Source organism: Mytilus edulis, chromosome 14 (assembly GCF_963676685.1).
Source record: "Mytilus edulis chromosome 14, xbMytEdul2.2, whole genome shotgun sequence".
Lineage (NCBI taxonomy): Eukaryota > Metazoa > Mollusca > Bivalvia > Mytilida > Mytilidae > Mytilus > Mytilus edulis.
Window position 1 is genome coordinate 38,038,249 of NC_092357.1, and position 26,042 is coordinate 38,064,290.

The following is a 26,042-nucleotide window of genomic DNA, read 5'->3' on the forward strand; positions in this document are numbered from 1 at the left end:
TTGTTGTGTTGTTGTCCTCTTATATTTAATGAGTTTCCCTCAGTTTTAGTTTGTTTCCCCGATTTTGTTTTTTGTCCATGGATTTATGAGTTTTGAACAGCGGTATACTACTGTTGCCTTTATTGTTAAGGAAATATTAAGCTTCTCAATGATCAAAATTAGTGTTTGTCAAACTGCTTTGTATCAAACCATTTTTTTCTGAGAAAGTAATTGGTTCATTTGTTTTGAAATTTTTATATTTTGTCAAAATTTTATGAAAATAAGCGAGCCAAATTAATTTTAGTCAAGGTGTTGGGTACCACCTTAATGCTTTACATGTCAATTTAATAGTGATGAAAAATGTGATGCAGTTTGCAAAGACAATTCAAACGAAATATCATCCACATTGTTTTGTACAATAAAACATTGGGGTTTTTTTTGTTTTTTTTATAGAAAAACTAATTGCAGTGGCCGTCATATCAGACAACAGAAATAAAATGTGATTTGAGAGCCAATGAGACAACTCTCCACTCAAGTCATAATGTCTTAAAGTAAACAATTATAGGTCAAATTTAGCAAAAATGTCTCCTCTTCTCTACTTTGTAAGACCTACAGGCGATCGGTATGATAGGCAATGCAAACAATTTATTATAGGCAATCGTACTCTTTCCAACAATGAGAAAAACATAAAATTTATCTGCTAAAAAAGGTAGAATAAAGAAATTGAAACAATGAGGCCATTTCATTCACAACTCTATAAATGTTTTGAAACATTTGAAAATAAAGTACTGCATAATTTGATGCTAACTAACTGTTATACTAAGCGGTGTATGTTCTTAATTCATTAAGATTTCTGTACATATAAGAAAAAAGTATCAAATATGATGGATTCATGCAATATTTCAGTTTTCTGTTTGTTATCTGAAGTTATGATAATCGATTTATGAGATTAAACACATGATAACAGCTGTTGCCTTATGTTATAAACCAGCAACCTATTACAAGTTTTTTCTTTTTTAGGGATTTTCGGGGTCTTTTCTTTTCTTGTTTGTTATCTTTACAGGAAAAACAAAAGCAAAAGTGACAATACTATTTTCAAAAAATTTCATGTTAACTGAATTAGGGTCGTACATAACACTACAAGCATAAAACTCTGTAACAATCAGGTGAACGTTTCAATCGTGTTCTATTGTTTAGAAAATATTAAGCTTCTCAATGATAAAAATTAGTTTTTGTCAAACTGCTATATATCCAATGATATTTTCCGATAAATTTTGTGATTCAAGTTTTTGAAATTTTCATTTTTTGTCAAAGGGTCAATGTAAAATATTTTGTCAAGTTTTATGTAAATTAAACGGGTTAAATTGACTTTACTGTTTGGTACAACCTTAAGAAATCAAAACTTATAATAACTGCTTTATGATTACATGCTAATCAGTTTTTGGTTTCAACGGTCAATTTTTTTGAAGTCATCAATTAGAAAGAATAATCAATACATTGTATTTCACTATTGATGCCATTATATAGTTGGTATGCATAAACTATGATTAAAATCTAAAACAAACTTGCTGCATATGTTTTCTGTTTTAAATCAGAAAAAATTGTTAAGAAACATTTTAACAAACTTTTATGAAAATGAAATTTTAATTTAAATTCAACAACACCATTTTATTTTTACAAAACTGAAAGGAAATATGTCTAATTATAAGCGATATTGATACATGGGACAACAGCCATTTTGTCTGTCACGTTACACAAAACGATTCCTTAGATAGTTAACTAGACTGGTACAGCATGCATAGTTGATTACTGACAAGTATGACCTCAGAACACTGAGCATGATTCATGCAGAGGATAATGCAATCATGATAGTGTGTTACAAAGTGAGCTTCTAACTGTGACATCATCTCTGTTATCTTGTCCTCCCTCTTGAACAGTCCCTGTGTCCCTGCTGTAAATAAGGACAACGAAACCACAATAAAGTATTAACTTCAAAGATGCATGTACTATGAGGCGGTAAACAGTAAAGGGAAATAACCCATCAATCATACATATATAATCATGACACATGGAGTAAGGGAGATAATACAGATTAATAGATGTGACAATCAATACAATACATTGGCGCTAGTTTTCATTAATATTAATAACAAATAATTATAATAATATATGTAAATTGACATTAGTAAGTTCTGTTTTCTATGTTTTATCTTAGTAGACGTTTGTTTTCTCTCGCTATTTTGAGATCAATAGGAATAATGTGATAACAGTACATAGTTTAATGTCTAATGTGCGTTATTTTTGTCCTCTTCAGTTATGATCGAAGCTAAAATATTTGGAGATAAATTCCAAAGGACCTTTAAAATCTCTTTGTTTCGTTTGATCAGTACTTACCAAGTGCAACTTAGTTTATGTGGCATTTATCATGTGCCAATCAGTGTTATGTGGTACTTGAAATGTGCCGCTCAGTTTTGTATAGTAGTTAACACAGGAAACTCAGTTTTTATGTGGTATACAAAACATGCATCACTCAGTGCTTTGACTTTATCATATGCCACACAGTTTTATGTGGTACTTCATCATGTGCCACTCAGTTTTTGTGATAATTAATATGTGTATTCGTTTCATGTGGTGTCAACATGTGCCTTTCAGATTTTCACTGGTACTTATCATATGCCACTCAGTGGTATGTGGTACTTATCATGTGACACTCAGTTGCATTTGACCCTAAGCATGTGCCACTCAATTATGTTTACTTAACATATGCCACACAGTTTTATGTGGAACTTAACATGTGTCATCCAGGCTTTTTTTTGTAGTACTTTACATGTGGCAATCAGTTTTACATGTTACTTAAAATGTGCCGCTCAGTTTTTTGTAGTTACACAGGCAACTCAGTTGTATTTGGTACTAAACATGCGTCACTTAGTTCGTTGTACTTAAATGATGCCACACAGCTGTATGTGCTATTTAACATGTGCCACTCTGTTTTTGTGATAATCAACATGTGCCACTCAGTTGTTTGTGGTTTCAACATGTGCCTCTCAGATTTCTACTGGTACTTACATGTACAATATGCAACTCAGTTTTATGTGATACATTGAATATGCCACTCAGTTTTATGTGGTACTAAATATATTCCACTCAATTTTATGAGGTACTTCTCAGTTTTATATGGTATTTATCATGTGGCACTCAGTTTTATGTGGTACTTAACAGTTTCTATTGGTACCTACCATATGCCAATCCGTTTTGTAGAATGTTTCCTACACGACTGATCATTGATGATTTATACTTCAAGAGTTCTGGACATTTAATATGGCTATGGTCACCAACATCGACAACGTTCACACTGTCATTCACTGAAATGAATAAGTATTAGAGATACAATGAATAATCGTTGATTCTTAAAAAAGACACCATGAGCCCTGATATAAAATTCAAACTTAATGAAAAAGGCTAACTTTATATTTATAGCAAAAAGTTTATTATAAATTGAAAACTCCATGTCAGGGACAGATCAGGGACGCGTTGATTGTAAATAACTAGACTTACGTCACGACAATAATTTAAAATAGGATTTCTAATTTTTCTATAGAAAATAATTCATTGTTGAATTCACCGATTTGAATTAAGGATTATGACCCCTTCTGTAGCCATTTTAGTACGAACTTTTCAAACTTTAAATGTGTCAAAACTGCTGATATAATGAATGATAGAGATAGGCCTTTTTGTACATATTCCTATGGGAAACTTGATGCAATGCATTAATTTTTACTGTTTCATTGCATTGAATCAAAAAAGAGGACTTTGTGGCAAATAAATCAAGATTTTTATAGAAAGTCCACAGCCTTTAATACAGAGATTTTTGTTATAAAATTTGAAACATAAATTACTCACTTGATTTTCTATGATGTGCTACTGTTAATTTTTTACAAAAAGTTCTAAGCAACCTGTAAATTCCAAAACACCTCGTGCTGAGTCACTAAAGTCGAGCGCACCCTAAAAGGCGTACTTGATTTTGTCCATATTTATATCTGTTTCAACCAATAACTACATTTATAAACTTGTTTTAAAGAAATCAATGCTAGCACTGCATGCAATAATCCTATATATATACATCAGTCATCAAATTGCCAAATATAAGAGTACAAGGTTGAGGGCTGTGGATTTTCTATAAAAATCTTGATTTATTTGCCACAAAGTCCTCTTTTTCTATTAAATGCAATGAAACAGTAAAAAAATAATGCTATGCATCAAGTTTCCCCTAGGAATATGTACAAAATGACCTATCTCTATTATTCGTTATATCTGTAGTTTTGATACAATTGAACTTTGAAAAGTTCGTACAAAAATGGCTACAGAAGGGCTCATAAACCTTAACATAAACAGCCTTGGTTGATTTTTTTGTTATGTGCTCGGTGCAAAAGCAAGAGAAGTGGCTTCAATCATATGGCAAAATCCTAGTTACTTTATTCATATGAATTGCACCCCCGATTTTACCAAATAATGCTCAAAGGCGTAACAGAAAGAATTGAAAAGAAATAGTATGTTGCGTTTTTCTGACAAAAAAAAGCGGAATTTTAGAGATGTAAATAAACAAACTTTACAACTCGGGGTCAGAATGATGTATCCAAATAATGGAATGATTTCCAGGGGAATGCGACCTTTTGAGCTAAGTCTAGTAGAAAGTTTGTAAATTTCGGGATTCAAATAAAATCGCAAACATACGTACTAATTTAATTTACCTACCGTAAATGTTATCACCAATGTCGATTATATCAAAACAAGTGACAAGTAATTTGCGAAAATATAAAATTTAATAATTACAACCCTAAATTTATGTACTTTATTGTAATATACTGCCAGTAATTATTTTTATCGTCTTCGACTGAATTTCAAATTTCGTTATTTTCAAATCGCATCCAATGACAGAAACGTATGCAAACAATGCGTACAATTTCTTTACCAACCCAAAAAGTTCGCATTCCTTATGCGACAAGCTTCTGTATTAGTTGATATGCAAATATACAGCTTTATTGAATTTATTTCGATATTCATGCTTTCAATGATATTTTGTAATTGAACAATCCTGGTAGCTTTGATGAGTTTATTTTCACTGATCTAAAGTGATTCGAAATACCCCCAAAAAATGTATGAAACATATTAGTCTTTTCTTCGTTGTTTCGAAAAAAAATGTTTTCCTACATGCGACAAATAAGCCGATTATATTTAACAATTTCACAATAAGACCAAAATAAATTCTCATAAATCTAAATTTGTTTACGTGAAAGATGAAATTAAAAACGGCTCAATAAAAAAACTACGTGCTGTTCGACCTCTAATTGATTTGTATTAATGAGAGACACGTCTTGAAATTAGATATAACACGTAACTATATGCTATTTTTTTTTTAAATATATCAATATAATAGAACGCTTTATAAGTACGTCACTTCCTCCTGCTTATGAAAATAAACACAACATTGGTTTCCATTAATGAATTTAGCGTGTAAACGAAGTAATGGTTAAGTGAATGTTTTATATATTTTTTAATAACTTGTTTAATGAAATAAGACATCATCAATACTATTGTCGGTTAATTACTAGATACTTTTCACGATTCAAAAAATCGTCATCAATGTCATAATAACCTTAATTTTCAAATTGCATTACTAATAATGTGTTATACAACATTGAACGTTGGAACGTTTTAGTCAAATATGCAAGAAACAACTAGTAATTAATTAAACAACAAAACTAAATCAGCTGTGAAATGAAAAATTTAAGAAAAAGTAAATCAAATAAATAGAAATGGAATATGAGAATAATGATGAAACTAGCTACGTATTGATGTGTGATTAACCAGAAATACGGTAAACAAAAACTAGTTATACCCTTTCAATGTGTTGACAATAGTTTGGTTTGCTAAGAAAATATTGGAAATTTTCTCACAACTACTAAAATGCATTTTATTAAATTTTACAAATATTACCATTAATCATAACATATATAACAATGATATGTATACAACGGTGTTTTAATCTTTAGTGGTTGTCGTTAGTTGATTATGGGTGACTTATATTTGCTTTACACGTAATAACCGCCACTTTGATATTAACTAATCGGCAATCATATCACATCTTCTAATGTTATATTGATCATATACTTCGTGCATCAAATGAGGGACGAAAATTACCAAAGAGACAGACAAACTCATAGATCGAATATAAATTAACAATGCCATGGCTAACAAAGAAAATGACAAACCGACAAATAATAGGAGACAATATACAACATAAAAAACTAAAGGCTAACCAACACGTCCCCACCAAAATCGGGTGGTGATCTCTGTTGCTCCGGAAGGGTAAGCATATCTTTCTCCACATGTGGCACCCGTCGTGTTGCTAATGTTATTACAAATCCGGTAAATAATCTAATTCGGAAGGTCACATTCTTACAAAGGGGAAGGCACCAAAGTTGTTCCCTATTAATATTTTCAATCAAACGTATATTTTAAATTCAGAATTTTTTAACATGCGAACCATTCCAATAATTAACTTTGCAATACTTTCTAAATTTACAACACTCATTTACCAAAACTTTGTAGTGAATTAATATTCATATACAAATATTTTGTATAGTACACTTTTTACTTGATACTATGATGGGCTACACAAGTTAAAAAATAAATACGTTTATTCATTTCAATTTTAACTGGTTCCTTCTGGTCATATACTGCACAGTCAAATGCTCGTCAACAAAAGAACATATACATTCACTTACTTAATGTAATTAAAAACAAACTCACCAAATGTTTGACAGATATACGGTAATTTTTCATCACAATTTGCCAACTTCCATTTGAAGACCTCACTTAAGTCTCCTTTAACACATACAGAAGAGTTGAATACAAAGGTGTCATTTGGACCAGTATTTTCTGCAGGTAAACTCCCTCTGTCCCAGTTAGTCCATGATAAGGGTTCAGTTTTAACATCGTAGACATCAGAAGTTGTGTTGTCACTAAACACACCTAACCAATAGGCTCCCGTTGTGCTGAAGGAGAAAATTATCAAGTTTTAAACAGTATGTTCTAACAGCATACTGACATATTTTTTATCTTTTTTATTTCTTTATTTGTCTTTTTTTTCCACATTTTTGTGTTTTTTTGTTTGTTTTTTTTTTGTTTTTTTATTTACTTCGGTTTTGTCAATTCTGTCAATCTTTACAGTTTTGGTACACATTTTAATGTTAATCAGTCTCTGACATTTGATATAAATCATGTATATGATATATAACAGAGTAAATAAAGGCAATATTACATAACTGTTACAATCAAATCGATGACATATCTCTATTGCATTTATTTGATGCATTTTGGGTTTGATTTACATATATATAGAACATATAGGGTTAGAAATAAGACATTCACAAATGTGTTGAACCTGAACCTTTTAAATTAAAAAGAATTTGCTCGTATAGCAAAAGTTATGAATTAGACAAGATGATAAACACTGAACTCTCATTGAGTATGCCAGGTTCCGATTTTCGTCGTACAAGTATCATGATTTTACAAAGGTGGGAGTAATATTATTCAGTATACTATCATTGATTTCAAATTGAATTACTAGTAATAAAATCTGTATCATATTTCATAATTTGATGGGTTCGGTACGTCCGGCAGTAAGTCGCTTCATGAGGAGTGGGCCTGTCCGTATTCATAGGCGGATCCAGGGGGCCCTGGGAGGCCCGCCCCCACCCCCTTTCGTGGGAAAAATTTGGTTGATTATATAGGGAATCATTGAAGCGTGACTGGAGCCCCCCCCCCCCTTTGGAAAAGTTCTGGATCCGCCACTGGTATTGTAGGACACAAATACGATATCCACTGATTTGAGAGTACAACGCTCTCTGTTTGTATATAGTTACGTACATATCGTCGTTTGTTGATTTTTTTGTTGTGTGCATTAAATTACAGTTTTACTTTATACGAGCTGTGCTCTGTTATTGGTATGATTAACATGTAGTTTATGCATGTTTAGTTGTGCTTACAAACTCAAATAGTGCTTTCCATTTAATTAAATAAGCCTGTACTATATATATGCATGCTTTATGTCTTAATCTGCATAATCTCTTTTTTTATGTGACATGTATGAAACTTTTTTTATGTTATTTAATTTTCGGTACAAGCTTTTAAGAGCTTATATTTGTATTGTAATATATAAGGTAAATCGCACTAAAACTTTCGTATTTGTATAACTTAATTACAATCTTCATTAACCAGACTCAAGCTTCCTTAATCTGTTTAAAATCGGCGGAGTGTTTAATTGGCTCCAATTATTGCGCAGTACGTAGTAATAGAAACCAAACTTATTTTAATCAGATTATATACATTGTATTCATGTTCTGTATCATAAGCAAAAAATACAAAAAAAATTAAGGTTTATGACCCTTCTGTAGTCATATGAATTACGAAATTTTCAACTGCAATAGTATCAAAACAGCAACGATAATTATATAATAGTTATTGAAAAACTGGTCATTATCGTGATATATGGACTGTCCACAGGACAGTGGTATTGACTAAGATAGTGATAATGACTGAGCCGAAGGCGAGTTCATTATCGCTGTCGCAGTCAATACCACTGTCCTACGGGCAGTCCATGTATCACGATGATGACCAGTTTTTTCAAGAACTATTATGTTTATTTCATTAAGAAACCATGTTTTGGAAAATTCTCATAAATTCAAAATGCCTAAAGCGAACTCGAGTAGTTGTACGATTTCTATGGCAAAGAGTGAGGACCAGTCGTAGTAATACTGCCATTAATTTTAGTGCAATTTTTCAGTGTATAAATACTTAATCAAGTTCTCTTTAATTTGATTGTTAACGAAAACATATAATAAACAATTCAACAACTGAATTATAATATTAAAAACAGGAATATGTTTTAAAAAAGTTACATCTCTCTAAACAGAGAAACCACGGCCCATCGGTCATTAACAGATAAACAACGCCCCAACGGTCATTATCAGCCGGAAACCACGCCCCAACAGTCATTATCAGACAGAAACCACGCCCTATCGGACATTATCATGTAAAAGTTCGTTAACGACCGGTTTTCTGGTCCGTTTTGTTCTGTTAATGACCGATGGAATTTATTACTGAAGAATAATGAATGTTATGTGACCCCTTTTTATCCAATTAGAGAATCTTATTCTCAACCGATATGAAATAATGAATAATACAGATGGGCCATGTTATACATATACTCTGGGGAAGCTTAGTGCAATGCATTATTATTTATTGTGTAATTGCATTTTACATGCAAAAGAAAATGGGATTTATTGGCAAAAAAACTAAATTTTTGAAGAAAATCCCCCGACTTGCATACAAAGTTTTTGTCATAATATTTTAAACATAGATTACTTCCGTTTTTCTATGACGTGATAGCGTTTATTGTTTACGAAAAGTCCTAAATAACCTTTAAATTCAAAAACATCTCGTGCTGAGGCACTAAACTCGAAGGTGTACTTGAATGGATACATATTTATAATTGTTTTAACCAATATCTAGATTAATAAACTTGTTTTAAGGAAATTGTTGCTGGCACTGCATGTGATAATCATTTACTAATCAATATCAAGCACCAAATTGCCAAATACGAGAGTTCTAGGGGAAAGGATGTTGATTTTCTATAAAATTTCTATATGTTTAGCATTGAAACAACACAAGGGTACATAATCCTTAAAAATGTTTGCTACTCTGTTTCAAAATAATAAGCGATGTAAAAGTAAAAGACTGTCATCAATAGATAGTGTATAAATAGCAAACCTAATAAGGCAAGACAAATGAAATAGATATGTCTTTGATTTTGATATATGAGATAAATGTTAATGTGGTGAGAAATAGATCTCTATTCAGTATGCATACCTTTAACATTGGTACCTTTTTTCTTCAAAAACAAATGTAAAAGAAAACAAGGATGTGATCAGATTTAAAATATAACTTTTTTAAAATTAGATAAAGAAAAGTAGGGATTTACGGGAAAAGAGGTTTTCGGGACTATTATTCAAACTTGATTTTTTTTTTCAAATATTAACACTATAAGGTATGTCGAAAACAAAAATCTGGATTCAGAATAATTGAATTTTGTCATCTGTTTGACTACAATATTTTTTCTTCAAATTTGGATTCAGATTTTTTAAAGAAATAACTATACCCCCCCCCCCTTTCCCTCCCCCCTTTTTTTAGTTAAATGGTCTTTCCTTAAGTAAAATTATAATAGTACCATTTACGTACCCTACAACTGGAAGCAGATTACTTTCCAGCCATGATTGCGTTGTTTGGTCTTTGACAGTCATCAGCGTCATGCCGTATTTACTACAGCAATATTGCGCTTCATCACGTGTTATCGCAAAGTTACTGAAGATCAAAAAGCTACTCGTAGTTGATATTGCTGAAATTAAAAAAAAAAAAATTTTGATATCGTTACATTAAAAATGAGGGTAGTAATTGGGGTACCTTCATGACGAATAACGGTAAACATTCTTGCCAAATGACGTTACGGGTAACTTTTAATGCATGACGATAAAATGTACACTTTCTTTTAGATGATAACAAAATTGACTGATTTTGACGAATCACGTTATTTTTTTCCCGCAAAAAAATAACGGTAACGATAATTATTTCAGACCTCTGACGAATCACGATAAGGATATTTTGACGAATCATGGTAAAATTTTAACCAATCTGACGCTAACGGTAGCCGAAATTGACCGTTTGACGCCTGGCGGTAAAGGGAATTACTACCCTCAAAAATAGGCTGGTAAACTAACACTTCACCACAAGTTAAGAAATACCTACAAAATCGTTCAAAATACAAAACCACGTTATATTGACGATAGAATTTGAGAATTAAAACGGGGAATGCGTTAAATAGTATCGACCAAAGAGCAAAAAAACAGACAAAGGCCTTCAATAAAGTGAAATTTTAGTTCATGAAAAAGCAAGTTATAGATAAATACAAATTGCTAAGTACTTAGAAGTGGTTTATTACAATTTAATGCAATCTCTGTACACAAAAGAAAAGTAAAATTAGCAAATTATAAATAAAAGATTAAACATGCATGTTCAAATATATCAATACATACATGTAAATGAATTTGCATCCGTTGTACTTTTAAAACAAGAATCAATTAAGAAAGAGAGAAAGAAAGAAAAAACAAACGAAATTTACATACTGATACAGTGACAAATAAATAAATAAAAAAACACATGTACATACCGTGTTCAAATGTAAGAATGACCAATATAAAGCCGAAAAAAATCTGCAATATCATTTTTTCAGACAAAAATTATTTCAATGTTTTAAAAGTATAAAATATCACTGTAGAATTGTTTATTCCATGTGTCATACTTGGCTATCCTGGGTTTAAAATACTTTGGTTACTTTTTTTCGTTCCGACTTTTTATTTTGAGAATATGAAAAATGAATGCAATTCTAACGTGTAAAACGCCCGATTAAACAAAATCAGAGACTGAACGAATTCACATGGTGTTACGTTATAAGATCCAATATTCATTCTCGTGATGGGCAAAGTAAAACGCTATTTCGTATTTGATAACATAGTCAAATCTCGTGCAGCTAACGATCAATTCAACGCAGTCAAATCTCGTGCAGCTAACGATCGATGCAACGCACAGTAGAAGCAAGAAATATTGAATCAAATTAAAATCTAATAAGTGTAAATTGATAAATAACATGAACGCTTTATTGTTTAAGACTGAAGGTACTAATATTGGAATGTCGTGACTGTTACAGGAATATTAATACGGTGCATTGATCTTTAAAAAAGAATGTTTTTCTTAAAGTATGTTATTTTCTGTTGTATGATAGCATTTTCATTCGGGGTTAGAATGGATAAGTAAGCTCAAAGAAAGAAAGACAGAAAGAGAGAAAGAAAGAAAGAAGTGAAACAGAAAACGAAAGAAAGATTGAAAGAAAAAAAGAAAGAAAAGAAAGAAAGAAAATAAGAAAAAGAGAAAAAGAAAGAAAAAGAAAATACGTTGATGATTTTAGATATAATTCTATGAAACAGACAGAACGAAAGAAAGAAAGAAAGAATCATAGGGGAAATATTAATACGGTGCATTGGTCTTTAAAAAAGAATGTTTTCTTGAAATATGTTATTTTCTGTTGTATGATAGCATTTGCATTCGGGGTTACAATGGATAAGTAAGATAAAAGAAAGAAAGAAAGAAAAAAAAAGAAAGAAAGAGCACGAAAGATAGTACGCTGGAAACAGATAGACAGGAAGAAACCGAGAGAACTAACGAAAGTACAAAAACAGAAAGAAAAGGAGAAAACAGAGAACCGAAGGAAATACGAATTTTCATAACAGAAGAAAGAAAAAAAGAAAAAAAAACAAAGAAAGAAAGAAAGAAAGAAAAAAAAAGAAAAGAAAAACAGAGGGAACGAAAAAATGAAGATCACAATTGATAAGGCCATACAGAATATGTTTGTTTGCTCTAACCCTACCTACCCAGAAAGTAGCTGCCTACTCAAAATCTTTTATTGTCTTTTTTTTAATCGGATCTGCATTACAACAAAAACATCCGACACATCTATTTCTCTTTTTCAAAATAAAAAAAGAAATTGCCTAACTGCCTACCCACTGTCTTTATTTTTGGGTAGGGTTTGGGCAAACTAAAATATTTTTAAGTGTGGCCTAATTGCAGATATATTGCATTATCGGACCACAGATGAAGTATCACGTTGTGATTGGTTAAATGCCGTCACGTGGTGACCCCCTATGAGACCGTATGGGGTTAGTAAGTTTCATATGGGGTTCATGACGCGTTAATGGCGACGTCATCTATTAATGTTGTTGTGTTTCATTGTTTATTTTTCAACAAAACGCCGCAGAAAAAGTCCAGCGTCCGATAAATTCGTTATACGGTTAACTACTGACCCCCTACGGATCCATAGAGGGTGAATAAAATTCATAGGAGACTCGGCCTCCGGCCTCACCCCCTATGGATTTTACTAACCCTCTATGGATCCGTATGCGGTCAGTAGCGAACCATATAACTTATAATGCGTGTTGTCCAATATTTAAATCCTATGCCAAAATATATTTATGTCTTTATATGCACGTTTGACGACAAAGTTAAATGTTCACGCTCACATGAGGGTCCTCCTGCATCCTTCATCATAAAAAACAATATTCACTTGTTTGTTGTCGTATGTCTTTTAATTGAGGTTATTACTAAGCAGTTTAATTGATATTTTATATGGTCTTTCTATGTTGTGTTGTTACACTATTGTTCTAGGTATTAATTGGTAATAAAAGGTTGGTACCTTTTCCAACGTATAAACCCGCTGCATTTGTTTGCACCTGTTGCAACCTGATGATCAGTGGTTGTCGTTTGTTGATGAGTGTCATAAATGTTTCTCGTTTTTTTACTTAGATTAGATTAGACCGTTGCTTTTCTCGTTGAAATGTTTTAGGGAGCTACCATTTGATTTTTATGGGGGGCTAGGATGAAATTTGAAAAAAATAGGCAGGACAGGAGTTTTGAGTAAAAAAAAAAGTCAGGACGACAATTTAGGTAAAAAAAGTCAGGATAAACTAAAAAAAAAAGGCAGGACCGAACAGAGTGAAAAATAAAAAGGCAGGACAGAGATTACAGCTAAAAAAAAATGCAGGACAAAATTTTTCATCCTAGCCCCCCCATAAAAATCAAATGTTAGCTCCCTTACGCTAGTCGTTTTTTTTTTTACTTATAGCTTGCTGTTCGGTGTGAGCTTAGGCTCCGTGTTGAAAATCGTACTGTGACCTACATGTATATTTGTTTACTTTTACAAATTATGACTTGGATGGAGAGTTGTCTCATACCACATCTACTTATATCTATTTGACATGGAGTGTCAATGTTATTACCTGACCGAGTTGTAACACTTGGTTGGCGACCAACCAATTTGACCTTTGCTGTCACAAAGGAGTTTTTACATGAATTATATTCACTATCGCTCGGGTAAAAAATAATTACGAATATAATGCCTACCCATGTTAAAACTACAATAAAGTATAGCTTGCGCCGCTCCCTAAGGCAAAGTAAAGGTACAACACAGTTTTATTTCATTCAACACCTCTTACTTCTCAACTACATATACCACTATTTCATGGAAGCAAATATACAATCAAGCATTATGTTTGGTTTATATTTCGATGGAGCAATAGTTGAATGATGTTTACATTTCATTCAAAACACGACTAAGAACTGATTCTGAGGGAATGTCATGAACTCCAAAACAAGGCTAAGAACTGATTCTGAGGGAATGTCATGAACTCCAAAAGGAGCGAGACTGGATTCGTCGATAAGGTAAGAGTCGTCTGCTATATATAGACATAAGTAATAATTCTTTCATGCCATGCTCTATGCTCATTTTAACATGGGAAGGCATTATATTTGTTAATATCTTAATACCGAGCGTTAGCGAGGTATTAAATGTTTACAAATATAATGCCTACCCATGTTAAAATGAGCATAGAGCATGGCATGATAGAATTATTTCGATTCTAATAGGAATATTTTGAACTTATGCACTTCGAAGCGGACCTATTGTAGACGCTCGAAATGTCGCCATTTTAATTTGATGAACAAAAACGTAATAGAAAAATCAACAGTTTATCAATAAAAAAAGAACAAAAACATTTAAACTTACTTTTAGAATGTTTTTATTTCATTTCCTAGCGAGCAACACCATAAAAAATGCCCATTTCGATCTCTGGCGTTGTTCAAAATTCATCTCAGTGACGTTGCAATTTCAATTGTCACGTCAATCACGTGCAGCCCATGTTCTATTCAAATTAGAACATGGCTATGTTCTATTCAAATTAGAACATGGCTTTGTACCCAAAGCTAAAGAAGAACGTCATATTAGAATACGTATCAATTTTGTTTTTATTTTAGAGCTATTTTCTCATGCTTGTAAACTAAAAGCTTGGTTGAAGGAGCTTCGGCATATAATTGAGAATGGAAATTGGGAATATGTCAAAGAGACAACAACCCAATTTAAGAGCAAATAACTTCCGATGACCACTATGCAATGGGAATTCAATGTTTACTCTACATTATAATTAACATCAAATAACGTGAACAGTGTGAAGCTGCGCATATCTCTGATTGTAGTTTCAATCTTAATAACAATGCTTGAGCAAACATTGATACAAATAAAGCAAACAAGCTAACCAAGCTATTACACTACAGGGATTGGGAACATAGCTCTTAACAACTAAGCTATTAATTCAGTGACCTTAATTTAAAGGTATTTTAATAGATGTAAGAAGATTTGGTATGAGTGCCAATGAGTCAAGTTGAACTCTCCATCCGAGTCACAATTTGTAAAAGTAATCCATTATAGGTCAAAGTACGGTATTCAACACGGAGCCTTGGCTCACACAGAACAGCAAACTAGAGCTCCAGACAAATACTACATGTACATCAACAAACGACAACCACTGATCATCAGACTGTTTTAAAGTTTTGAATACCATCACTCCATGAAGTAAATAAAACACCCTGTTTAAACATTTTAACACATTTGAAAAGAATATATATATATACAGAATAGTCTGTAGAACAGGAAGTAATTGACTTTGTACAAACGTTTAGTAACTGCGAGTAACCTTATGTCGGTGCGTTGTGTCTGGTTATTGTTATGTTGGTTGTTGTTGTGCTTCGTACTGATGTATTGGGTGAATCTCTTTGAAATTGAGTAATTGACTGTGAACGAACTTTAAGTAACTGCGAGTAACCTTATGTCGGTGCTTTGTGTCTTGTTATTGTTATGTTAGTTGTTGTTGTGCTTCGTACTGATGTATTGGGTGAATCTCTTTGAAATTGAGTAATTGACTGTGAACGAACTTTAAGTAACTGCGAGTAATCTTATGTCGGTGCGTTGTGTCTGGTTATTGTTATGTTGGTTGTTGTTGTGCTTCGTACTGATGTATTGGGTGAAGCTCTTTGAAATTGAGTAATTGACTGTGAACGAACTTTAAGTAACTGCGAGTAATCTTATGTCGGTGCGTTGTGTCTGGTTATTGTTATGTTGGTTGTTGTTGTGCTTCGTACTGATGTATTGGGTGAAGCTCTTTGAAATTGAGTAATTGACTGTGAACGGACTTTAAGTAACTGCGAGTAACCTTATGTCGGTGCGTTGTGTCTGGTTATTGTTATGTTGGTTGTTGTTGTGCTTCGTACTGATGTATTGGGTGAAGCTCTTTGAAATTGAGTAATTGACTGTGAACGAACTTTAAGTAACTGCGAGTAACCTTATGTCGGTGCGTTGTGTCTGGTTATTGTTATGTTGGTTGTTGTTGTGCTTCGTACTGATGTATTGGGTGAAGCTCTTTGAAAATGAGTAATTGACTGTGAACGAACTTTAAGTAACTGCGAGTAATCTTATGTCGGTGCTTTGTGTTTAATTATTGTTATGTTAATTGTTGTTTTGCTTCGTTCTTATGTACTGATGTATTGGGTGAAGCTATTTGAAACTGAGTGATGAAGTTTTTTCTCATGTTGTGCTGTGACACTACTGTCCCAGGGTCCGGCTAAGGTTGAGCGATCGCAAACATGTTTAATCCCACCAAATTGTTTATGTCAAAATAGAAGATGTGGTATAATTGTCAATGTTCCAACTCTTTACTTGAGACCAAGTGACGTAACAGTTAGCATCTGTTTCAGACCAGGAGCCTCACATTCAGTGGAAGTTTTTTTTAACGTCTGTTGTCTATGTTTTTTCGTAATTTGAATTGCTGAAATAAGATAAGGCCGTTAGTTTTTTTCTCTAGTTTGTTTTCTTTTAATTTTTCAAACCGAGGCCGTTTATTGCTGACCACACGGTATAGGATTTTTTCTTGTGTTTTAAAGTTGACCAACCACAACATTGAAACTCGGAAGGATATATGTCGCATTAGCAATTACTTCATAGTTTCCTTAACGATGCGCCCATGTCCTAATTTCTTTCATCACCTATATATTTGTTTGTTAATGTACGTAGTGAGCTTAAGAAACTAAGTCTGCTATGAAAAAAATATTATATTCCTGCATAGATGAAAACCTTGAAGGTTTCAAATGTTCATGACATTTCAGTAAATATGTTCAGTGGGTCTTCCTGAAAATCAAACATGATGTATTGTTAACGATAATTTCATGCATCATCTTTAGACCTCATTGCATGCATTATACATGTACTTGCCCTTAAAAAAAATACTTTTCGGTTTTAAAGACAATATTATAAATTATATGGTTCGCTACTGAGGGTTAGTAAAATCCATAGTGGGTGGATTTTATTCACCCTCTATGGATCCGTAGGGGTCAGTAGTTAACCGTATAACGAATTTATCGCACGCTGTACTTTTTGTGCTGCGTTTTGTTGAAAAATAAACAATGAAACACAGCAACATCAATATATGAAGTCACCATTAACGCGTCATGAACCCCCTATGAAATTTACTAACCCACTACAGTCTCATAGGGGTCACCACGTGACGTCTTTAAACCAATCACAACGTGATAGTTTACCCGCGGTGCGATAAAACATCTTTCAAAGCATGTGGAGCATTATTTAATTATCCCTAGATTAATTGACCTTTGATTAAAAAAAATTTACATGTAAATGTAATTAAAGAAGTAAATGGAATTATCGTTCTTTGTTACTTACGTAACTACGATTCAATCCAAAGCTTTATAAAATATTGTAAATATGAATATGTCACAAGAGGTTACGTGTACATTGTACCAAGATTTCAAAATGTTATTTTAATTCCATTATGAACTTCAACGCTGTGAACTGCTCTTTTTCAAAACACCAGAATGAGAAAGTTATTACGGAACTTGCGTATTGAAATATTTGTTGCATATCACAAAATCTAAATGGGTTTTCTCATTGCTTTGTAGCATTCTAATTACATGTTTATTTACATTTAATGTAATAATTTCCCAATAAGTTAAGGTTAAACCAACACAATGCAAATTTAATCATAGCTTGTTTAATTTTTAATTGTCACCCATTATCCAGTTTCAAAAGACCATTAAATCAATAAATACGAAATTGTTCAGAAGAAATTTTTCATATTTGATAAACGTGCAATTGGAAATTGGATGGGAATTCTGAATTAACGACATTACTACTGATCAGTCCGATCTCCCATTGGTCCGACACTACATTAGTCCGACACCTTTACATTCTAATAAATATGAACCCTAACAAGCCTAACAAAAGTTTTGAAGATACATGTACTATATGGACAGTTAGCAGTCGGAAGAATTCGTCTTATTCCGCCACCTTACGTCAAATCTTCCGAGGTGTGCCGAATGGAATAGTTAGTTCTGAAAAGCAGTCATATGTTCCAATTGACAACAATTAAAATATTTTTTTTTTTATTCAAAATTGAGACAGCTTCATCATGAGTCAAGTCACGACAATGCTACAATGTAACTCTATATCCCAAATTTAAATTACTGCATACATATCTAAAGGTGGTATGGGAGTCTAAAATAAAAATGATAGAATTTGCTCATACTTTTCCAAATCGTAGATTATAAAATATATGTTGAAAAATATAATAAAAATGATAGGTCTCCGCGCATTTTCTCAAGCTACAGGACGTGACAAAATGACACATTTTGTATAGATTATTCCGGTAAAAACACCATTTTGTAATTAGAAACGAAACAAAATGATAGAATTGTTAAATACTTAAGGAAAAGATAGCTTTCATACAATGCTTTGAGAATATCAAAAGAAAAGATAGGGTCACCATACGTTTTTTCCAGCTGAAATACAAAATAGGAAAATTCCATGTATAAACCTTCAGAAAATACACTGTTTTAGAGTAACCTCCCCTTAAAATGCTAATTTAAATTTTTATAAAAACAACCAAAAATAATCAACATTTGCAAAAATATTAATATTTATAAGTTATATTCTTATAAATTGATTCTTTTAAATGAAAATTCACATTAAATATCTGCATTTCTGCATCAAATTTTGCTAACTTGATAGAAAATCTGGACATTTGGTTCTCTGTTTTCTACAATCCAAGATGGAGGAAGACACCCATACCACCTTAAGCTTCAATGCATGATTATAAGCCACAGCATTTAGATCAAATATGCATTTTATTTATTGTTTTGACAGAAAATAGTTTTGGGTGCTTCTTTGTTTTTAAATTTCGTCATATTTCATTTATTTTTTATAATTAGCTTCTGTTCAAATTCGAGTTAAGATTGCCCTCGTGGAATTTTTGCATCTTTTAAAGTGTATACAAGTCGTAACAGTAACATATAGTCTAAGACATCGTATCAGAAAACTAGTCTCATCTCGCCATATCTGTATGTGCCTGTCTCAAGTCAGGAGCCTGGAAAATCAGTGGTTGTTTTTTTTGCTATATATCATATTTCTTTTTTTGTTCATTGTCTTGTACATATTTGAGGTCGTTAGTTTTCATGATTGAATTGTTTCACATTTTTCATTTCAGGGCCTTTTATAGCTGACTATGTGGTATGGTTTTTACTCATTGTTGAAGGCCGTATGGTATCCTATAGTGATTATTAATTCCTGTGTCAAGTGGTCTTTGTGGAGAGTTGTCTCATTGGCAATCATACCACATCTTCTTTTTTAATATTTAACCGCCACATCTAGATGTTCCTGTCCAAATTTATGAGCCTGTAATTCAGTGGTTGTCGTTTTGTGCTATATATCATAATTATATATTTTTCGTTCATTGTTTTGTACATAAATCAGACCGGTAGTTTTTGTGGTTGAATCGTTTTATATTTGTCATCTCGGAGTCTTTCATAGCTGACTATGTTGTATAGGTTTTACTCTTGTCGAAGGCCGAACGGTGACCTATAGTTGTTAATGTCTGTGTCAAACGGTCTTTGTGGAGTGTTGTGTCATTGGCAATCATACCACATCTTCTTTTTTAATATTGGATGCAGCAAATTCTGACAAATTGACAGATGAAGCATAGTTAATACTGTCAACTGTCCTGGAAAAAGGGGGGTCGCTGCCAAGTTGTGAGATTTATATACCTATTAAGTAAATGTAAACAAATGTTGGTCGTGTTGTTGTCCCTTTGACACATACCCTTTCCAAACTAGATTATATTATTTTAAATTCAACATATTATTTCTTAAACAATTGTCATATGTATTAAAAGTAACATATTGAACATTCCAAATTATAAAATCAAGGAAACGAAGAGTACAAATCGGTGAAAATAGACATGAAAAAAAACCGTGCACTTTCTATTTCTGGATATCGTATACATATACGTCTACAATCTACATTTTAGTATGTAAAACTGAAATGATTACATGTACCTTTCCATATTTAATGTTGTATCTATTGCTATCGGCACGCGAAACTAAAAATAAATTGTGATTAAAAAGTGGCAAGGAAGTATTTATTGATGGCTAGGTTGTGCGTTTTGAGAAAATCAGCTTTTCAACATATCGAAAGTAAGCAATGAAATACATTAAAAAATACATTAATTATAAATTAACTGTTGCATTTTTGAAATACTAAGGCTTTTCTACCTCGGAAATAGATTACCGTAGCTGTATTTGGCAAAACTTTTAGGAATTTTAGGTCCTCAATGCTATTCAACTTTGTACTTTATTTGGCTTTTTAACATTTTTTTATTCGAGCTTCACTGATGAGTCTTTTGTAGACGAAACGCAGTCTAGTGTAAATCAAAATTTTCAATCCTGGTATCTATGATGAGTCTATTTGAAAACAACATCCAATGAAAATAATTGACTTAAGTCACCGACCGTTTATCTTTGTGAAGGGCATGGGTGTTTTATGGTACAAACATTTATTTTTTGTATTTCAAATTTTTTTTCTTTCTCAAAATATTTAACATTGGCATAGTCGACTATTCCGTATGGGGTTTTTCGTATTGTTGAAGGCAGTACGGTTGCTTGATTTTAACTTTCACTGATGGCAAGTTTTCTCATTGGCAAGAATACACCACTTCTCCACTTTTTTTAAGGAATATGTTTTCTGTCTACGAAGAAATAACATCAAACATGTGGTCCTCACCGAATAACTGGCGTAGCGTGTTATTTTAAAGTGTGCACCACATATTTTTATGTTATTTCGAATAGACAGAAAAAAATATTGCATTCATTTCCCAGAATTTAATTCTAAATTCCATTTTATACCGTAGTAAACCATAAAAAAAACGTTGATGACGTCAGGGTCACATGACAAAATTATGTATATGAGCTGATAAACATAACAACGTCAGCCAACCAAAAGAAGCATTACATCCAAAATTAAATAATATAGGAATAAAAATATATATTTTGAAGATTATTGTATATTTACCCCTTATTTTCAATAGAACAGTTTAAAGCATGACATGACATAGGCCGTGTTCACACCAAACGCCATGTACAGTAAACTTAATTGTTTACAATTAGTTTAATGTACTGGACATATCGATGGAAATATTCCGAACCCCAATTGGATTAAAAAAAAAAAAGGTCCTACAGATGATACAAAAATATTCTAAATCAAGAGTTTCCCCATACATTATAGTGTTAAATGTTGAAAAAAAAAATTAATTACCAGCATCGAAAAAAAACCGGAATAAAACATTTGCGCAGAAACATTTCTGGCTCAGATAAATAAACAAAATACCCCCCCCCCCCTTTTTTTTAAGTTAAGTGGTTGCTTCTTTATGAAAGCCATTTTGATGATTTGCAGTAATTTAAAAATAATAAAGATGTCTCGATTAAGCATTAGAAAACGTAGGCTGCAGCAGCGTGCTTACAGGCGAAGAATATAACGTAACGGTACCCAAATTGCACCGAGTACCCATATTGCACCTATTTAGCAAAACTAGAAGCGAAAATCTTACAAAATTTTCTAGAGACTAAACAATTTGTTTTTTTTTATGATTTGATACTAAGCACATCTTTCAACATCGGTAAAACTATTTAGATATGCACAAAACGTTCACAGTATCTATCAACAGATGAAGTATTTACTGAAAAAGCAAAATGTACTGAAACGTCGCCATGCGACGTCATCAAAACGTCATCTTTTTAAAATGAGCAAATACAATATGTTACAAGTATCCATTTAAAAAATAATGAAGAGTAAGCATGGACTAATATCCAATTGTTCAAAATATTTAAAGAAATTAAACAAAATAGCTCTGTTATTAGACTTTTGACTATGTGAATTTAAGCATGGAAGCAATTTGGGTACTCCTAATTTCAGAATCATTGATGGTTTGGAGGTCAGTTTAGACCAATTTTTTCTATGATTCCATATGGAATAAAAATCAAATTGGTGTACCTTTATAATAAAGAAGGATAGGGCTACAAAATAAACACAGAATGGACATTTTTGTCTTCATCATAAAAAAACGTAGATGAAAAAACTGTCAAAATAGGTGCAATTTGGGTACCGTCACGTTATACATGTATTTGTATTCTCATAAAGACAATGCATTACATCGGTACAGAGATTGAAGGAGAAGAAGGAATGATATATTAGGGATCACTATATTCCTATCTTTTCTGTTTGTTTCAAATAGTATTTCTTCTCTAAGGAGTATTTGGCAAAGGGAGGGGTAATGTTTTTTTTTTTAGTTTTAAGGATAATTTAACAGATCCGAGATACATGTACTAGACAAACAATACATTTACCTCACACTTTTTATGTAATGCATTTATGAGTGAATCGTTGTTTGAGTAAAGACCAGTGGCAAACATTTCTGTGCAAGTCAAGTCGATTCAGAAATACCTTAATTTTCAAATGAATTATGTGTTCGGCAATGATGCTGCTTTTTGTGTCTCGATAAGGGCTTAATAAAGCTACGTTAAGTTTAAAAAAATATATACATGTATATCAAGTTTATTTCTGTAAAGAACTTTATTAATAATTGTTATAAATATCAATTTTATTCAAAACTTGTTTCTTCCTTAAATATACACGGTGAAACTAATGTTTTAAATGCCTAGTTTTGTGTACACTTAATATACACAAGGCCTACATCGAGTATCGACTGCATGTAGATAAAACATGTTTTACACTACATGTAAACATTGAATTTTATCAATGGGAACGTAATAGACAACTTTCGAGTTCGATGCATTTCCGTCAAAAACTCTGGTTTTAGTGAACGTCATTTGTGCGTTTAGGGGCGTCGTCACTTCCATTCCAATGTTGAGCGAGTGGTTGGAAAACTATAATTCTATATTGTACGAATTATACGACAAATTGAATTCTCAAAATTGACAATCAGCATTGATGTCATTAGGGAATTGTCATTAAGTACCTACAGAACAACCATTATTTCTAGTTTATCCTGCACAATGACGATCACCAAGACGCTTGATGAACGTAAATAGTGCAGGGATACAGGCGACCCCCTCTATCTGGTAAATGACGTCATAAAGGCGCGTATAATTGACGAGTTTTTTCCGGTGACGGATGAACTCGAAAGTGGTCTATTTGGTTTAGTTTACGTGTGAGTTACACTTACACAACACCGAGTTTAGGTCAATGTGAACACGGCCATAGACAAACAATGTTTAAATGCATTTTTGATTTTAGAAACGTAAACACTTTCCTGCATTTTCATGCTCCTTTATTTTTGTTCACAAAATGAAGGAAGTTGAGACATTCTAAGGGGTAATGTTATAACTGTAGTGAGATGTATGCATTGATATGGACAACAGAAGTTCAAATATAGATAGATATCTGCACACCAACTGAAAAATAGGTGGATTAAATTGTGTAAATGAGTGGACCATATTTTATGAAACTCAAGTGTTAATTTATTTTACAGCCGATTTCATTGAGTTTGTAGCTAAAGGTAATATCTTTAGTTAGCTTGCTTGCTAGCTGAAACATAAAGTCATTGTTAGGTAAGGTATACTACCCTCCTTTCGAAGGACTTAACATCTTTCTAACTCGATCTGGACTCAATCGTAACTACTCGGCTAATCTCGCTACGCCCATAATTATAAATGTAGGCGTACCGAAAATAGCCGAGTAGTTTCGATTGACGTTTGACTTTAAAAACATTAATCCTTCGTATGTATTAGACCCACTAGACTCTGTACATGTTCAACATCCCCATCGTATGTTTTGTTTTTCTCTCCATAGAGTTGCATGATGAACCATCATGATTTAAAACTACATGTATAGTAGACTGTTACATGTACATCTAAACAAAAATAAAAGACAACTGTTTTATTGTCTTACTCTTGTCTGCTGTGCATTTCTATCCACAAAACACTGCTTTGATAAGGGAGCGACCATTTAACCTCAAAAGGGTGGGTATGGTTATTTTTCTGACTCTGACTCAAAGTTCGAACATTTCTAATTAGTTTTTCTACTATATCAATCAAATTACTTTTGTTTTCAAAAACTTAACACTACAAGGTATGGGGAAAATCTGGTTTTAGAATATTTTTTGTTTGTCATCTGCCTGACCAGAATAATTTTTTTTTCTATCAAATTGAGGATCAGAATATTATTTCAGGAAAACAAAACAACCTTTTTGCAGTTAGATGGTCGTTCCCTAGATAAATCTATTTTCGCAATGTGATCCTTGATAGAGAAAATTTTAAACTCTGATCTACAGACGGTTTGTTTTTATGTCAGTATTTTTGTACAGTGAGATAAAAAAATCATCACCTGTTTCATATCTCATTTGTTTGCCCTCTACTAAGTTCACTATCACATTTACCCCGCATCTGTTCAATAATATCTTATTTGGTCCTCAATTTACAGATAATTATTTAATATTAGACCTCCATATCTCAATACAAATAAAGGTATCCTTCTGCCGAAGTGTATTTGTGGCCTTGACATAAACGTACACAAAATTAAAGTATTGGAACAGATAGCATTCATGTCTATCTTAAGTCAATATTTTACAGAATTCTAGTCATTTCTGGATTTAAACTAGTCAAGGTAGGACATTACCCAATCGTGTCAAGCAAAATAATTCAATTTTACAAAGGGCTAAGGGCATCAAGGGCCTATTTTCGGGATAAAACTATTCCAAATATCCAAATGCCTGGAAAAGCATAACAAATCAGAAAATATAAATGGACTACATAAGATCTATAAAAATTTTGACGAAACAATTCGTCTTTTCAGAATCTAAAGGACTATGAGTAATCTCATTGTTCGTACATTGTATATTGTATATTATTTTTTAATTTCTCTGTACTCTTTGTACTTGCATTCCAGCAGGCACACAACGTTGAACCAACGTTGAAAATATGTTGAAATTTGGTTGTAGCATTGATCAACGTAAAATCAACGTTGTATCAACGTCAATTATATCAACGTCAATTATATCAACATTTAAATCACGTTGTTGAATCAACGTTGATATGTGGTTAAAATTTTCAACGTTGAACTGCCAACGTTGAATCAACATTGAATTTGAGTTGATACTTTCAATGGCTAAAAGTTTATGTTTGTTACAGATTTCGTTTTCTGAAAATGGAGTCAGTTGGAATGTTGGTGAATTGGTGATTTCCTTTTTCAGAACCTCAATGTAAAATTTACGTCAAACAATAATAATATTATTAGCAGCTTTATCGGCCGGGACAAAAACAAATACCTTGGCTAGTTCTTTTAGTTTATGTTTGATACGAGAAATAGGTTTATTGTGGTTATTGTTAATAGTAAAATGTTCTTTAAAATGTTGAATACGTATATCAACTATCTTCATTACTGAATTAAAAAAAGAGTCCAAAGATTTTTTGTCAGCTTTTTCCCGTTTTATCCATTTCATACAGTAAGTATGGAGTGAGTCGTGGATGATATTACGACACTCATTCCAATTAATAATTGACGGGGGACGATATTTAGGTCATTTACTGAGGAATGATTTTAACTCTCGGTCTTGAACGATGTTAAGATCTCCTGTTATAACATGGGAAATGGGTCCATAAATATATTCGGAATTACTGCAATTACATGAAGTAGGTGTATTGTCACTGATATT

The 26,042-nt window shown here is 32.4% G+C and overlaps 2 protein-coding genes across 4 annotated transcripts in view; one reads left to right on the forward strand and one right to left on the reverse strand.

The window, feature by feature from the left end:
- Positions 1–983: 983 nt before the first annotated feature.
- LOC139503405 (lymphocyte antigen 75-like) overlaps positions 984–26,042 on the reverse strand; it is a 50,584-nt gene continuing 25,525 nt past the window's right edge. Inside the window, exons 1-5 of one of the 2 annotated variants that reach the window (XM_071293186.1) lie at positions 11,264–11,659; positions 10,279–10,435; positions 6,790–7,034; positions 3,216–3,341; positions 984–1,930 (exon numbers count right to left, since the gene is read on the reverse strand). In XM_071293186.1, the coding sequence (XP_071149287.1) occupies positions 1,755–1,930; positions 3,216–3,341; positions 6,790–7,034; positions 10,279–10,435; positions 11,264–11,318 (759 nt within the window). In that variant the 5' untranslated portion in view covers positions 11,319–11,659 and the 3' untranslated portion in view covers positions 984–1,754. Of the gene's footprint in view, positions 1,931–3,215; positions 3,342–6,789; positions 7,035–10,278; positions 10,436–11,263; positions 11,660–26,042 lie in introns of those variants that run through there. The other variant, XM_071293187.1, reaches the window with a different exon arrangement.
- Positions 24,902–26,042, forward strand: part of LOC139503404 (solute carrier organic anion transporter family member 4A1-like) — a 60,565-nt gene continuing 59,424 nt past the window's right edge. For both annotated transcript variants that reach the window (XM_071293185.1, XM_071293184.1), the window contains exon 1: positions 24,902–24,994. The gene's annotated coding sequence lies outside the window, so the exon portion shown is untranslated. The remainder of the gene's footprint in view (positions 24,995–26,042) is intronic.